This window comes from Coturnix japonica, chromosome 4 (assembly GCF_054131305.1).
Source record: "Coturnix japonica strain WE chromosome 4, WE-NBRP24, whole genome shotgun sequence".
NCBI lineage: Eukaryota > Metazoa > Chordata > Aves > Galliformes > Phasianidae > Coturnix > Coturnix japonica.
In genome coordinates this window covers 71,581,752-71,596,027 of record NC_140666.1, presented here as the reverse complement: position 1 = coordinate 71,596,027, position 14,276 = coordinate 71,581,752, and the positions used below count along the sequence as shown (strand labels likewise).

Genomic DNA, 14,276 nt, shown 5'->3' with positions numbered 1-14,276 from the left:
AGAACATTCCAGAAGGCCTGGGTGGGACAATCTGCCCCTTACAGCTCTATTCTGCAGATCCAAGGTTCTCTTACGCTGAGCAGGAGAGTAAAGTAAGCACCATTCCTTACAGCTTCCCTGCTGTCACACTGTGAGTCTCACGTTGTGTGACTCTATGTTTTACCTGTTGACAAAGCCAGACACAACAACCTATAAGCCAGCGGGGAAGAAGTGCAGCCAGAAGTCATAGAGGTGTCAGAGCACAAACAGCAATAGGAAAAAATGGAACAAAACAAATATTTCCAGTACTATGAACAGAGTAGAATAGGGAAGTCCAAATTAAGTTAACTAAGCCTTGAAATGGCTGTAAAAGGTCCTTATAGGAACCCAGTACAGTGTAAGATTTGCTAGGATATATCTTATTTCTTGCAATCAGTTTCTTGATGTAAATATAAACCCAGTAAGCCTAGGCAGCCTGTCATTCCTAATTTGCAAGGATAATAATAACAGGGTTTTTTTTAGTGAAGCATGAATTCCGTGAGCTCTCTCTCTCATCTCAGCACATCTGCCCCTGCTCTCCTGCCAATCCACCCCCCCACCCTGCATAAGCAGTACATCATTGTCAACGAAAAGGAACAGAGCAGAACACAGTGAGATCCTCCACACATTTCCAGCAGCAGCAGCAAGCTGAAGCATGGACAGGAGCACCTGCGATGTTCAACCAGCAGAACAGCAGCCATGGCTCCTGCAGAGAGGAACTTGCTTGGCCTGAACACCAGTAGTAGGTGGAGAACATTAAACAGGTGCACAACTACCAGGGTTCCTTCTTGCTTAAAAGGTGATTTTATTGCCTCCTTTTGTCAGTCGTTCTGGGCAACTGCCTCCTCCACCCACTCCAAGAAGTGGGAGAGCCTGATAGGAAACCACAGATACTGCTTAGCTGTGGGTAGGAGGTAGCTGCATGCAGAAGTCCCTTAGCTTCTGCAAATAGGAAATATGCTGGCCAGCTTGCTGACTTAGTCTGAAACTTCAGCCCTCCAAGGGCTGCAAATAAGTGGTGTTCTGAGGAACAGACAGCAGGAACATGCTGCCCCTGGCCTCAGTGGACCTAAGATAGCATGGGCACTCAGAAGATGGTATAAACTCTCAGATATTGTGGCCCCATTACACACACAGTATGGGGCCTCCTAAAGTGTTAGCTGCTTCACTTCAGAACTGCTGAGCTCCACTAATTTCCATAACTATACCACTGCTGAGCACTGTTCAACACCTCACAGCCTGTACTGGGGCACATATGCATAAAAACATAAATTTAGATTGCAGACAGAACAACTTTGCATCTCATCAGCATGTCTCCACCACAGCACTGCCTATAGTCTATCGCCCTGGTCGCCTCCCACCTCTGTAGACTGCTGGGGCTGACCATGGTGTTTGTTTCCATACATAACTGATCTCAGAAAAGCACAATGCCTCAGACAGCCCGTTGTAAACAGTAAACCCTTATTCATTTGGGAGTTGTGTGTTAGGAAAAACTTCTCTGAAAGAGTGGTGAGGCATTGGAACAGGCTGCCCAGGGAGATGGTGGAGTCACCATCCATGAAGGTGTTCAAGAAACACGTAGATGTGGCACTGAGTGTCCCTCGGTGGGTTGGTGGGCACAGTGGGGATGGGCTGATGGTTGGGTTTGGTGATCTTAGAGGTCTTTTCCAACTTTAGTGCCAACAGATGTGAGGCAAAGCCTAACAACTCTGTACATTTTTATTGATATCCGTGGGCTGGGACCAAGCTGTATTTGCACACCCAGTGTCACACTGATGGAAGCAAGACATCTCAAGAAGAAAGGTTTGGTGGGAATTAGTGCAGGATCAGGCCATCAGCAAATCACAGCTTGATTATTCTCAGTTGTTTCACCAAGGGATATACTCTGCAGTTTTGTTTTATCTGAACTTGGAGTAAATGAGGCCAGAGTGGTAACCAAGAAACTGTGATGTAACATAGGAGAGATTTTCTGGTTACTCTTATGACCTACATTTTTTCAGGACTAAGCCCCTACTCAGAGTTGTTTATACAAAGGCACCCTCAGGGTTACACATCTGTCCTACTGCATTCAGAACATCCTCCGTTACCCTATTGATGGCAGAGGCACCTGTCCTGTAAGGTCACTGCAGGCAGTACTTTGCAATCAGGATGTGAACCCACGCTCAGGCAACACAGAAACATAAAATCCTTAGAGCTGGAAGGGACCTCTGAAGGCCATCTAGACCAATTCCCCTGCAATGAACAGGGACACCACAGCTAGATCAGGTTGCCCAGGGCCTGATCCAGCCTGGCCCCAGAGATGAAGCATCAACCACATCTCTAGGCAACCTGTTCCAGTGCCTCATATGCCCACTGTAAAAGATTTTTTCCTTATGTCTAAGCTAAATCTACCTTCTTTGAGCATGAAAAATCCACACAGACACTCCGGGACTCCAACACAAACACTGATGCCAAAATCTGGCTTATACAGAGGAATATTTTACCGAGAAACGGAATTTACAAAATCTGTTATTCAATATGAAATTTCGTAAGATATTTTTGATGATGTTTGCTCTTATAGCAAACACAGCAGCATCCTCTTTGCGATGTGTATGTGAATGTACGTGACATTTCTTGATGTTCTATCTGTTGAATTAAAGAAATGAAACCTGAGTGCCATGCTCAGGGTGCTGACCCCGGTGCAGGCAGCCCGCAGCTGCTGAGATTGTTGCTTTGGGGCACCATTGGCCTCAGCCTCCACAGCACAGCTCCGGCTGCTGCAGCTGAGTCATGCACGAAGGCACTGCCAGCTGCAGCCCAGAGTGGCAATGCGGATCAGCGCAGGTACTGAGCTGTACAGTGAGGCTGTGGGCTGTAGGGTCCCGTGCAGCATGGAGATCCTGCTGCTGGAGCTGCACACGGTGGCTGCAGATGGCAGCAGGAAGTGACAGCCCCAATCTCACTTCATCCAAGAGCATTCAGGTAAGAGCCCATGCTGCTGGCAGTGCTGCCGAAGACAGCACTCCAAAAGAATACATAGGATGAAAACTCAAGTTTTCAACTTGTTAAATACCCTGCTAGTGGCACAGGGCACATCTGATTATATCGGCACACCACACCCTGCAAGGTGCCTGCAGCACCAGGAGTTATGCAGGCAATGGCACACAGAGCCTCATCTCCCAGAGACGTGCATATCGTGACTGTCCAGTTTGTTAACTGAATTACAGCAAACCTTCTGGCCTGATTCACATAGAGCATCAGGCAACCCACAGAGGGGAAATACATGCATGCTCACCAGGGAAGGCTCCTTACTGAGCACTACCAAATCCCCCAGGAATGTCCTTTTTGATGGAAAGGGGCATTTTCTAGCACTGGGCACCGAGACAGTTCCTGTGATATTCTGCTGCAGGCAACAGTACAAGCTGACACTTCTCCCCTTTGCACAGAATCCCTCTCCCTGCCCAGCTAAACTCACACTGCGTACAGGAATGCCACGTTTGGTTAAAAGCGCCCCGAAATTTACAGAGTGCCGAACTACTAGAAAATCTCCCCTTGTACTTGGGTGCAAACGCGCACGGAACCCACACGCGAACTGCCCTGCGTGCCTTTCAGCAGTCAGGGCCGAGGGGAGCCCGCCCGGCAGCGGGGATGCCCGTGCGGCACTGAAGGACGGGGATGGAGAGCTTCGCTCCGAACCCAGCGCTGGTCGGGCACCCCGCACGCTGCTCTACACGCATTACGCCCAGCCCCTCCCCTCGCCGCCCGCCCCTCCCGGGGCGGTTTCAGAGCCCCGCGGCCGCCGCTGCCCAGCCCAGCCCAGCCCAGCCCCGGGCGGCTCCAGGGGAGCTGCCGCAGCCCGCGGGACGCCCGGACCGAAGCTGCGCGGGGACCGCCCGCCGCCACTCCGCACCGCCCTATTTCCTGCCTCGGGCCGGGGCTCCGCATTGATGCCGCCAAATAAATAACTGATTAAAGCACGGGAAAGAAAGAAACAAGCAGAGAGAGCGTCTCTTTTTTGTACCTGAGCAGCCGGGGCTCCCGTGCGGGCGACTACAGAAGACACAAGCAGCGCTCTGAACTCTTCCGTGCCAGAAGGATGCGCCTGCTCTCCTATAAGAACCCGATGCCGGGGCCGTGAAGCGCTCGGCGCAGGGGAGACGCCGGCAGCCCGCCCGCAGACGTCCCCGCTTTGGGCACCGAGGAGACCCCGAGGAGGGGCCGCGTCCCGCCGCCGCCGCAAACTTTCTTCCCTCGCCCTCCGGCCCCGGCGCCGCTCGTAGTGGCCGCATGGGCGCTGCCGGAGAGCCGCAGCTCCGCGGCGCGGCCCGGGGGTTGCCCTGAGCCGGGGCCCGGCGGGCGGCGGAGCCATGTGGGCGGCCGGGGCGGGCGGCAGGGCGACGTGCCCGCGGGACGCGGCGCTGCGCAGGGCGGCCATCGCCGGTAACCTGGCGGCACTGCCCGCACACCTGGTGCCCGGCGGCCGGAGCGTCCGCGTCTTCATCAGCGCCAACCCCGAAGGTAACGGCCGGGCCCCGCCGCGGCTCCCCCTGCCGCCCGGGGCCGCCTCCTCGCGGCTCCCCGGGGCCGGCTTCGGGAGGGGGGCGGCGGGGGGCGGCTTCCCGTTGCCGGGGAGGGTGGGACGGTGCTCGGTGGGGCGCCCCGGGCCGGCCGATAGCCGAGAGTCCGGCGGATCGCGTGGCTTAAAGCGAGCGGCGCGATGCTGTGCGCCCGGCCGGGCCGTGCGTGCGAGATCAGCTCTGCGGTTGTAGTGTAACGCCGTCGTTCCGTATCGGAATGAGTTATCCGTCCTGCTGCTTCAAACCCCTTGTTAAAATCACCCTTTCGTACAAGGGATTTGCGTGTGTCGGTAGTGCCGTTCGCACTCGCAAAACAGAAGTTTTGAAGCGTGTTCTTACACGGTGCAAGGAAGTAATAAGTGAAATGTTCACACCTCTGACGTTCCCCACCTGTACAAGCGAGCCCGCAGAACGCGCGGCTCTGTCACCCCATCACCTCCCAAACCCAACAGCGCTGTCTCTGCCCAGGATGCCTGTAGGAGCCATGCCAGCAACGACAGAACCCGTTCGGGTTCTGAAGTGCGATTGCCATGGCACCAGCACCTCTGTGATGCGGGCAGCGGTGCCCACCAGACGACAGCGGGCACAGCGCTATCGGGATCACCCCGTGCCTGGGTCCCTCAGCCCCGTTCCTTACAGAAGGCGCCGGGATTCTGGTTGGTGCAAGCTAAGCAAAGATAGACTTAGTGATAATCTAAGAGATGCTTAGTTGTCTCTGAAAGAAAACTGGCATGAATCTGGAGATTTGTTACTCATTGGGAATGGCTTTCTGCCAGCATTGCCTCCACTGTGGGAGCACCGATGCCTCCGTGTTTGACGTGAGTGGCATTTAGCAGTAGGGCAGCTTGCTGCGCTGGCTGTGTGGTTGTTCAGCTAAAAACAGCCACTAAACTCCTGCTAGAAGTGAGAGATGTAAGCCGTACATCTGCGGGATTTTACTCCTGTATTGTTATTCCAAAAATTCAGCCTTCATAAAACTATAAGAGGAAGGATTATGGTATGGCGTGGCCACAGTGATCATCACTTCTCAGTGGCAAAATGTTATCTGCAGCTTTACTCCTGCTTTCCGTGGTGTGGGAGAGGAATTTCAGTGCTTTCTGCTTTTGGTGAACAAGTGAGCTGGTCAGTGAGCGTTCAGAGGCTCCCAGTCACCGGGAGCAGCTGTGGCTCTCAGTGGTAGCACTGACACTGCATTGCTCACTGCATGTCACCTTACAAAAAGGCTATTGATAAACAAGCAAATGTATATGATGGGAATTGCATATCATCTACTAAAGTCCTTAGAAATACAACTGCTATTCGGAGGGAAAAGAAAAAAAGAAATAGTCTTAAAGAATTCAAAATACAAATATTCTGGGGAAAACAAAAAAGGTGAAACCCTTCCTACTGAGCAAACCACTCAGCAGGTTTCAGTCCTGGCTGCAGTGCTGTGTGCATACCCAGGGCCTGCCTGCCTGGCTGTCCTGCAGCCTCCCCAGGCTGCTCCCCTGCTCTGGCCATTGCTCAGCAAGGACCCAGGGAGCAGTGCTGCTGCAGCTCTCTGGGAAACTCCTTGTTGCAACCTCACAGGCACAGACTTAACATAGTTCTCTTGAATTGCAGCAATGTGATGCATGGAAAGTGGGGAAAATCAGGGCTTGATATGATGTCTTTGCTTCTTTCTTTTTTTTTTAAGGGCATACTGTATCAGGACTTAAATTTATGTGTATTACGTAGATAGGAAAAATGGTTATTTGTAAAATTTCCTGAACAGAAATCCCTAAAAAGAACACTAAGCAGCAACAGTGAGCATGAGTAACAGGAACAGAACTGCTTCGTTTTACAGCCTCTTGCTTTCTGGATTGAATTTTGTAGATAAGTGAAACCGCTTTTTCCTCTCACACTGTTTTCATCTATCAATTAACATCATCAGGCTGGTGTTCATTAATCACTGAAGATGATGGAATCTTTAGAAGCGTTAAAGCTCTTTTATTATTTGAACATAAATGTCTTGTTTCTTATTTAAGTAGATCCAAGCAACCAGGCATATTTTAAATGCATGTTTTGTCTAAGAGAGGTCGCAGATTTTTCTTTCAACCATTCATCACTTGTCTCAGGGTATTTTGCTTGCTTCCAAGTGATAAGGGAGGCAAGTTATGTTCGCCTGATTCTAAGAACTGCTTCTGCTGCTTCCTGTAGGAATCTGTGGACTGCAATAGCAAACAGCTAACGTCAGTTTGTGACTCAGTAGTGCCTGTATAGATCCCTGCCAGTAACGCAAAGCTCATGTACAAGCATACAACAGGTACAAAATTCCATACGGCCCTGTTATACTGAACAGTGACATCAACACTGTATGGATTTGGATCATTCCAGTGCCTCTTGTCATTACTTTAAGCAGAAAATTATTTGAGTTGCAAAGTTCACTATTTCATTCAGCAATTTATGTGGTGATACAACATAGTAAAAGTCCTGGCTGAAAATGATTGCTTAACTGGAGTTGGGGATTTGGAAAATGATGGAGAAGGTGCTTTTCATGTCATGCAGCAGGAACAAATGAAGGCATTGAAGAGGGATGTGTGCAAAGCCAGCTCCTACACACAGTCTGTTCAGCTGTTCCACTGAGGACTGACTGATCATACTTCACATAGCATCTGAGTATGTCCTGACAGAGGGTGTGAGCCACTCTGACCTGAAAGAAGTAGGCTGAACCTGCATCCAGCACTTCACAGGGTAGGGATGCTTGCTTCTCCAACCATTGTTTCATCTGACTCTTGCCTGTGCAGCACCTCTGAATACTTCCTAAGTTCCAGCAGAGTATTCCTTTTTTTCTGCTTTTTCAATACATATCTGCTATATCAACAGAAGCAATTGTGCTGAAATCATGAACAAACTTTGTTTTAAAAATCCTTTTCAATACAAAAGGGCTGTGCACTTCATGAGCTCTATTCTTCCAATGGCCATTTAAACTTTCAGATAGTAAAATTAATCATGAAGTTGGAAGAATAACAGTAAATTGCTGTAGCTTTTTTGGACTCTGAAATTAGCCCAGGATCCAAGAAATTACTCATGCTGAATTTCTGCCTATTTACTTGTGTACAAGCTTTGGTAATTCAAGTACCTACTGATCTTCAGTGCTTTCTCTCAAAAACAGTTTCCCCATTAACATTAGTCTTGGCATGATTAATAACTTAACTATCAAATTCAATGTATACATGTAGGAATTTAAAATTTAGATCTTATTCTAACAAAAGGTAGACTTAGAAGACTTAGAAGATCCTTCTTAGTGATATTTACTTGTGTTACAGTGTTGAAAGAGTTTGAGATTTCTTGACTTATTACACAGTTGCTCATCTTAGCTTATTTTCCATTGACATTCTTAGTCCAGAGCATTGTATGAATTTGAAACACTCAGTTGAAAAAAACAAATGTTTTGTGCCCACTTCTTGTGACACAGAAGGCAAAATTCTTACCCACAGTTAGTTTGATTAGACAAGGATTATTCCTGTAATTAAAGATTGCAGAAATGACTCTTAGCAATTTTTATTTATGTTATTTTTTGAACTTATTTGCTATGGGCTGCTTTGCAGGAATTCCATGTATTTTTAGGTGTTGATGTACATATGAAAGAAAATCTAAAACAGTGTTTGCATTGCATTCACTGCTACTGAACATGAGGTTGCTTAACTCATCACAGATTAAGAACTGTGATTGCTTTAGTTGCAATCTAATTGCTGTATATAATAAGAAAAAGGTACAGCTTTGATTCTTTGCATATTCGAAGCATATATTATTTTTACCCCAAAACTTGTTTTGCTTAAGATAAATATAACTCAGACAATGTTAATGTTAACACTCAAAAGTCAGAATAATGCTTCACTAATGATGGTCCATTTTGTCCAACCCAAAAATACCATATGGTGTCCTTCCTTGGATTTGTTGCATGAAGGTCTCTTTATAATGACAATTTTATATAATCTGGGTGGAATTTATGCCTGAGCTAAAGAAAAACACAGATGTTCAAGTGTATAAAATTGCAAGGGAGGTGTTGCGGAGATGTGGAGACAAATAACTCCAGGACTTTTTTCATGCTAAGTGTTAGTTCTAGTTACCTAACTTTGTACCTATTTATGGATTTACGTGACACACATCACTGTGGTGTTTAAAAGCTATAAACCAGGCTACACTTGAGAAAAAAAGCCTTCAAAAATTGGAAACAAAGTTGAGTAACTCAGCGTGGTTCAAGCATCTGGTCTTGGTGGGGGCCTTGATTTGATGTTTTACTTAAAGAGGCCCAAAGGTCAGAGATACCCACAGTCCATTAAGCTTGGAACAAAGCTTGCTGTTTTCAGTGTTTCAGCTTCTATGCCAACTTTTCTTTCTTCCTGTGCCACAGAACCACCTTTGTTGTAAGCATAGTTGAATAGAAAGTAAGATCTGACTCCCTGAGGATGTAGGACTAAACATCATGTAGGCTGTAACATTTATTTTTTTTTGTGGTCAAGGCAGGTAGATCTGAACCAGAAGCAGACAATTTTTAATAAGAACCTCAAGTTTTTGTTCATGTTAGAGGAAACAGCCATTTGGGGCTAGGATGGAGACTGAGTTGGATTAAAGTTTCTGCTGACTAGTTAAACTTGATAAACTGTATGAAAAGATCTGCTTTTCACAGCCCCCTATTCTTTTTGTGAGTTACTGGCTTATGTAGCTCAAGGAGTGGGCTGAAGATTTGCTCCAAATATACCAAATGTGCAAGGCAAAACACTGAGATCTTTTGCTTAATTCATACACAAAAACGTTCATTCACATGCTCACCAGGTAGGATCTGCATTTGGAGAACAAAACTGAGATCAAAGGAGTTTTCTGTGTTTTTTCTTCTGTTGTTTGGTTGTTTCTCTTTTAGAAAAACATCAAGCTATTTAGTTTGATGGGTTGTTTTCATCTTTAAAAATAAGTAAAATTATGAAAAACCCAGTAATTTTCCTTCTAAGTAGCACAGATAGTTTTCAAACTTGCTGCTAGATCTTCTTCTGAGTATGTACGTTTCAAAGACGACACCCAAAGCTGTAGTTCTAGCATCACTGAAGATCAGCCTAGGTTTTGTTAAATGCTATTGTAGAAGCAAGAGCATTACATGGAGGTTTCAATTTTATCCAGAAGTAAACTTGTAAAGAGTTAGGGATGTGCAGGCTACATCATGGTGTCTTCCCCAGCTCTACACTTCTAGTTCAAGATATGACAGGAGTTTTTTTCAAGTGAAACAAATTAAATTTATATGAATTTTTCATTCACTGAAAGAGTATTTTGTGATAGCAATAATGAGCCAACAGTGTGCCCTGGTGGCCAAGAAGGCCAATGGGATCCTGGGGTGCATGGAAAGGAGCACGGCCAGCAGGTCACGGGAGGTGATCCTCCCCCTCTACTCTGCCCTGGTCAGGTCTCACCTGGAGTACTGTATCCAGCTCTGGGCTCCCCAGTACAAAAAGCATAGGGAACTGCTGGAGAGAGTCCAGAGGAGGGCCACAAAGATGGTGAAGGGCCTGGAGCATCTCTCAGCAAAAGAAAAATCCGGTGGCTTTTAATATAGGGAGCATGTTTCAGAACAGCTGCTTTATTCCCTTTCTGAAGTTTTAATTAAAGAATGATAAAAATTGATAGATTGGAAACCTCAAATTAAAATATGGTTCTTCCAGTGCAACACTAAAAAACTCCACTGGCCTAATCTTAGTCAGTTAGGTTCTGTGTAAAAGAGAGGCTCTTAGCTCCAATTCTTTTAGCCAAAAGAGAGGAGTAGGACTAACATGCCACTAGCTGGGAGCTTGGCAAGGTAAGCTGGGGGGACCCCCAGCTCCCGCTGGGTTTGTGCATGTGCTGCTGTCTGAGCACTGAGATGTACTGCATGATCTCTTAGGACATCTCATTGCCCCAGCCACATCTTTCTCTGACCTGCTCTTGAAATTCCTCTATGAACATCCATCTCCTAAGGCCCATTTCCAGAAGTGAGACACTTCTGCACGGACATGCCTGAACAACCTGCAGTCATTCTTTATGAGATCCAGATCTTGAGAAAAAGTCTTCTTTGCAGACTAGATCTATCAAGCAAGAAAGACTAGGACATGGCAGGATTTCCACACTGATTTAATCCAGAGCCATGCTGTTGCTATGTATCAGCCACTGGGACTGAAGAGATGAGATTTCAAGTTGCCTGGCAAGTGAGGTTGTACAGCCTGCTTTTAGTGTTTGCTTGGGGTAGCATAGCTGCAGTGATCAGTACAGTGGTGTGTACCTGTGGTTTGGTTAACAGTCAAGTTGCTTCTTAATAGAGTCCATCTCACTATCTGAGCAGTCGGGTACCTTCATAAGCTCAACCATGAAATGTAAATCTCCATCTTTCTCCTCAGGTTCTCTGTTGCCTTTCCTGAACCAGGAATTGAGACACATAGCCATGCAGTGCATGTATAGCCATGTTATTTATAAAATTATTATATAAAGACTATAATGAGTGACACTTTACCGAACATTAAGATGAAATGAGAATGGATGACTCCCAGTTGTAGCTCCTCAGTGTAGTGCTCCCTATGGGCCAGGCATTGAAGGCTGCACCCTTTGGTGTGTTTGTGTCATTACAAAGCACTTGCATTTCCTAGAAGCAACAGCATGTACTGTATGAAAGTATGGAATCAAAATTCAGAGTCACATGGAAGCACAAATTTAAAATTAATGGCAAAATAAATGGCTTGCACAAACTCTCCAAAAAGTCTATTTAGTATAGTGGTTTCAGTATGTATTATCTGGTAGTATTTATTTGTTTTGTACGAGACAGATGCCTGACTATGCAACATAGGCACTTTATAGTGAACATAACAGGAGCCCTAACATTGTCTGACTGATCTCACTGACTGAATTTTATTAGATTAAAATCACTTTTAAGATTGAGAACCATCAAATAACCATGAGGATTTAATACTTTGAGCTGAGAGGGGTTATGCACATCTGTAGAGTTATGCACTTGAGGTACTCTAACATAAACAAGAGGCAAGTGCACTAAGATCTGACACAGTGACTTAGCCTAAAGGAGCCCAGTATTCTTACTGACACTTTCAGATGCACAACAGAAGAAAATGAGATCACAACAAGGACAAAATGACAAACATTACATCTTTGTGTTCAACAATCCGTGAGATCCTTTGCTTCCAGGAATTTGTCTAATTGCTTCACTAATCAGTCACTAGTCTTGGTGTCTGCAAAAGCCTTTGAAAGATGGAACGTTTTGAAACAGACTATTGCTCACAGAAATGCCTGATCCTACTCATGTCACTGGGAATTTTGTATGAACATGACCGTGCATATTAAGACAAAAAGACCTAAAAATATAACAGTGGAAATATCTGTGTAACAGGTACCTTTTTCCAAAAACATTGCTGTACATCATCCATTGTTGTCCACTCTTGTCTATGGGAAGCAAGATAAATTGTGAAGACAGAGTTATTTGAATGTTCCTATTTCCACGGGATTGTAAAAATAGCCATACTAAGAAATAAATAAGGAAATGCTTTATAGGTGCTTTGCTTAGAATGAATGAAGGACTTTATCTTTCTATGTTTTCTTATCTACTACAGTTTCATAAAGGTCTCAAGGATTCTAGAAGACAGCGGATAAACATGTTCTTGTTTAATAATCACAATTTGGATTCCTGTGGAATGGTCTATACTGTTCAGACTAAACTAAATTATTTTTTCTCAAGAGAACACCTATTTTTCTCCTTCATTTTCCACCATATAATATTTAAAATAGCTCAGATGCTGAGATCTATGAGCAGTAAGTGTTGGCTTTCTTTTAAGTTCTCAGATTCCTTTTCAGTTACCAGTAAATACTAAGAAAACGATTAAACCACATTATTGTTTGGGAATGGTCTTGATTTATTTAATGTATTTTTGATGGATTAGACCAAAGTGATGAAGATTACTGCAATGCTGTTGAATTCCTGTTTATATGACCCCTAATTTGTTTTAACAAGACATCGGCAAAATCTGTATGATAATTTACTCTGAAATACAAGTCAGATACACTGTGGGACTGTAAAGAGTTAAGCAGTCTAAGTGCAGTCGAGTTAAATGTCAGGTCATTTAAACCAGGTATGCAATCACAGTACCCTAACAGAGGTTCAAGGGACCTCAGGCAGTTCTTTTGCTAGGCAGCTATTTATTGTTTTGCAAATAAAAGAGAGGAGGCTGGAAGGGACCTCTTGTGGCCTTTGGATCTATGGTGAAGCCTGAAGCAGGCTCAGATATACCTGTGCCATTCCTCAATGAAGATGGTCTGACTTATCGTGACAGCTCCACTCTCTCTGCACTGGTTAAGAAAATACACAGGAAGATGGACTTGCAGAGTACTGCCACACAGAGCTCGCACAGCACTCCTGGTAATGCTTACAGCAATGTACAGACACGAAATAGGCCCATTAGTCAATTAAAAAAATCAAAGATTAAAAAAAAATTATCTGAGCATTTCCTTGCTTAGAGTGAGTTTCATTCATTTGCACTGGTGAATGTCATTATTCATAGACTTCTCAAATCTGGTTTTTACCGTGTAAGGAAGCTGGTCTGTGCATCCAAGCAAAATATGAATAATTAACTAAGCTGGATAATTAACTGAATTAGATAATAAACTAAATAAAAGGAAGTAGTCAACTCTCATAAAGGTTGATTTACCATGGATGTACATCCTGCAAGGACAGCATGTTTTGGGTAAAGCTTTCCCTCACTAGAGGTGTTCATAGTGTCTAGCAGTTGATGTTAGAGCTTTTCCTTTGATTAATTCATTTATGCTTGGAAGTAGGAGAGTTATTTACAGGATTTATTTTATTCACCTGGTGATCTGCTCTCATGCAGGATCTTTATTATATTTGAGATTAGTATCATTTTGTCAGATCTCTCTAATGTCCGTCAGTGAGTTACATATTTCTAAAGGCAATGGAAGACACATGTAAAAGACACACAGATCATCACGTATTCTTCTCTTCTTTAGAAAACAGAACTAAAACCAATCTCCTTACATGCCACCTGTTTTAATCGTTTTGTTTGTTTTATTCTTTCTGTGATCAAGCATGTATAATGCAATATTATTCCACTGAGTGCTTGCACCGCTGGTGTATTATTCTAGTATTAATACCACAGTTAGTTTCTCATAGTCATTATGCAAATTCAAAATCATTTCAAATAAAAGAGATGAGATCCCCCATTGTGGGCTCAATTGTGTTTAATCGTCTGTAGGTGCAAAAGGTAAAGGAAGAATCGTGCACGTTTTTGTCTGTTCTGCAACCAAGGGACAAACGCCTTCACAGGCAGTCAGAAAGACTGATAGTGTCTGGCAGTGCTAGAAATGGAAATGAAGCTGAGCCCATCCTTTCAACCACCTTCTATACTGCTGTTGAGAGTACAGCATCATAAAAGATCGTTATCTTCCCTTAAAGGTCATTGCGGCTCATGGGGAACCATCCATCAAATTTCCCCTGTCAGAATACGCCGTGTTAATAGGTCGGTGTGTATCTGAATGTTAAATGCTGGGTTTCTTTCCAAACTTGTCCATTTGCAATAGTTGTGCTGTGCGTTTCAAAGGACTTTTGTATTGCAGAGCCTTCATTTGTCTTTCTACAAGCTTCTGCACAGATTGTTAGTTAATGGGGTTGTTTTCTGTATGGGAAACATAATATTTATGATCACA

At 44.8% G+C, this 14,276-nt stretch overlaps 1 protein-coding gene across 3 annotated transcripts in view; it reads left to right on the top strand.

Annotated features, from left to right (window-relative positions):
• The first annotated feature begins 404 nt into the window (after nucleotides 1–404).
• NWD2 (NACHT and WD repeat domain containing 2) overlaps nucleotides 405–14,276 on the top strand; it is a 51,155-nt gene continuing 37,283 nt past the window's right edge. Inside the window, exon 1 of one of the 3 annotated variants that reach the window (XM_015862508.3) lies at nucleotides 405–4,515. In XM_015862508.3, the coding sequence (XP_015717994.2) occupies nucleotides 4,365–4,515 (151 nt within the window). In that variant the 5' untranslated portion in view covers nucleotides 405–4,364. Of the gene's footprint in view, nucleotides 4,516–4,655; nucleotides 5,231–14,276 lie in introns of those variants that run through there. The other 2 variants (XM_085545592.1, XM_015862509.3) reach the window with 2 other exon arrangements.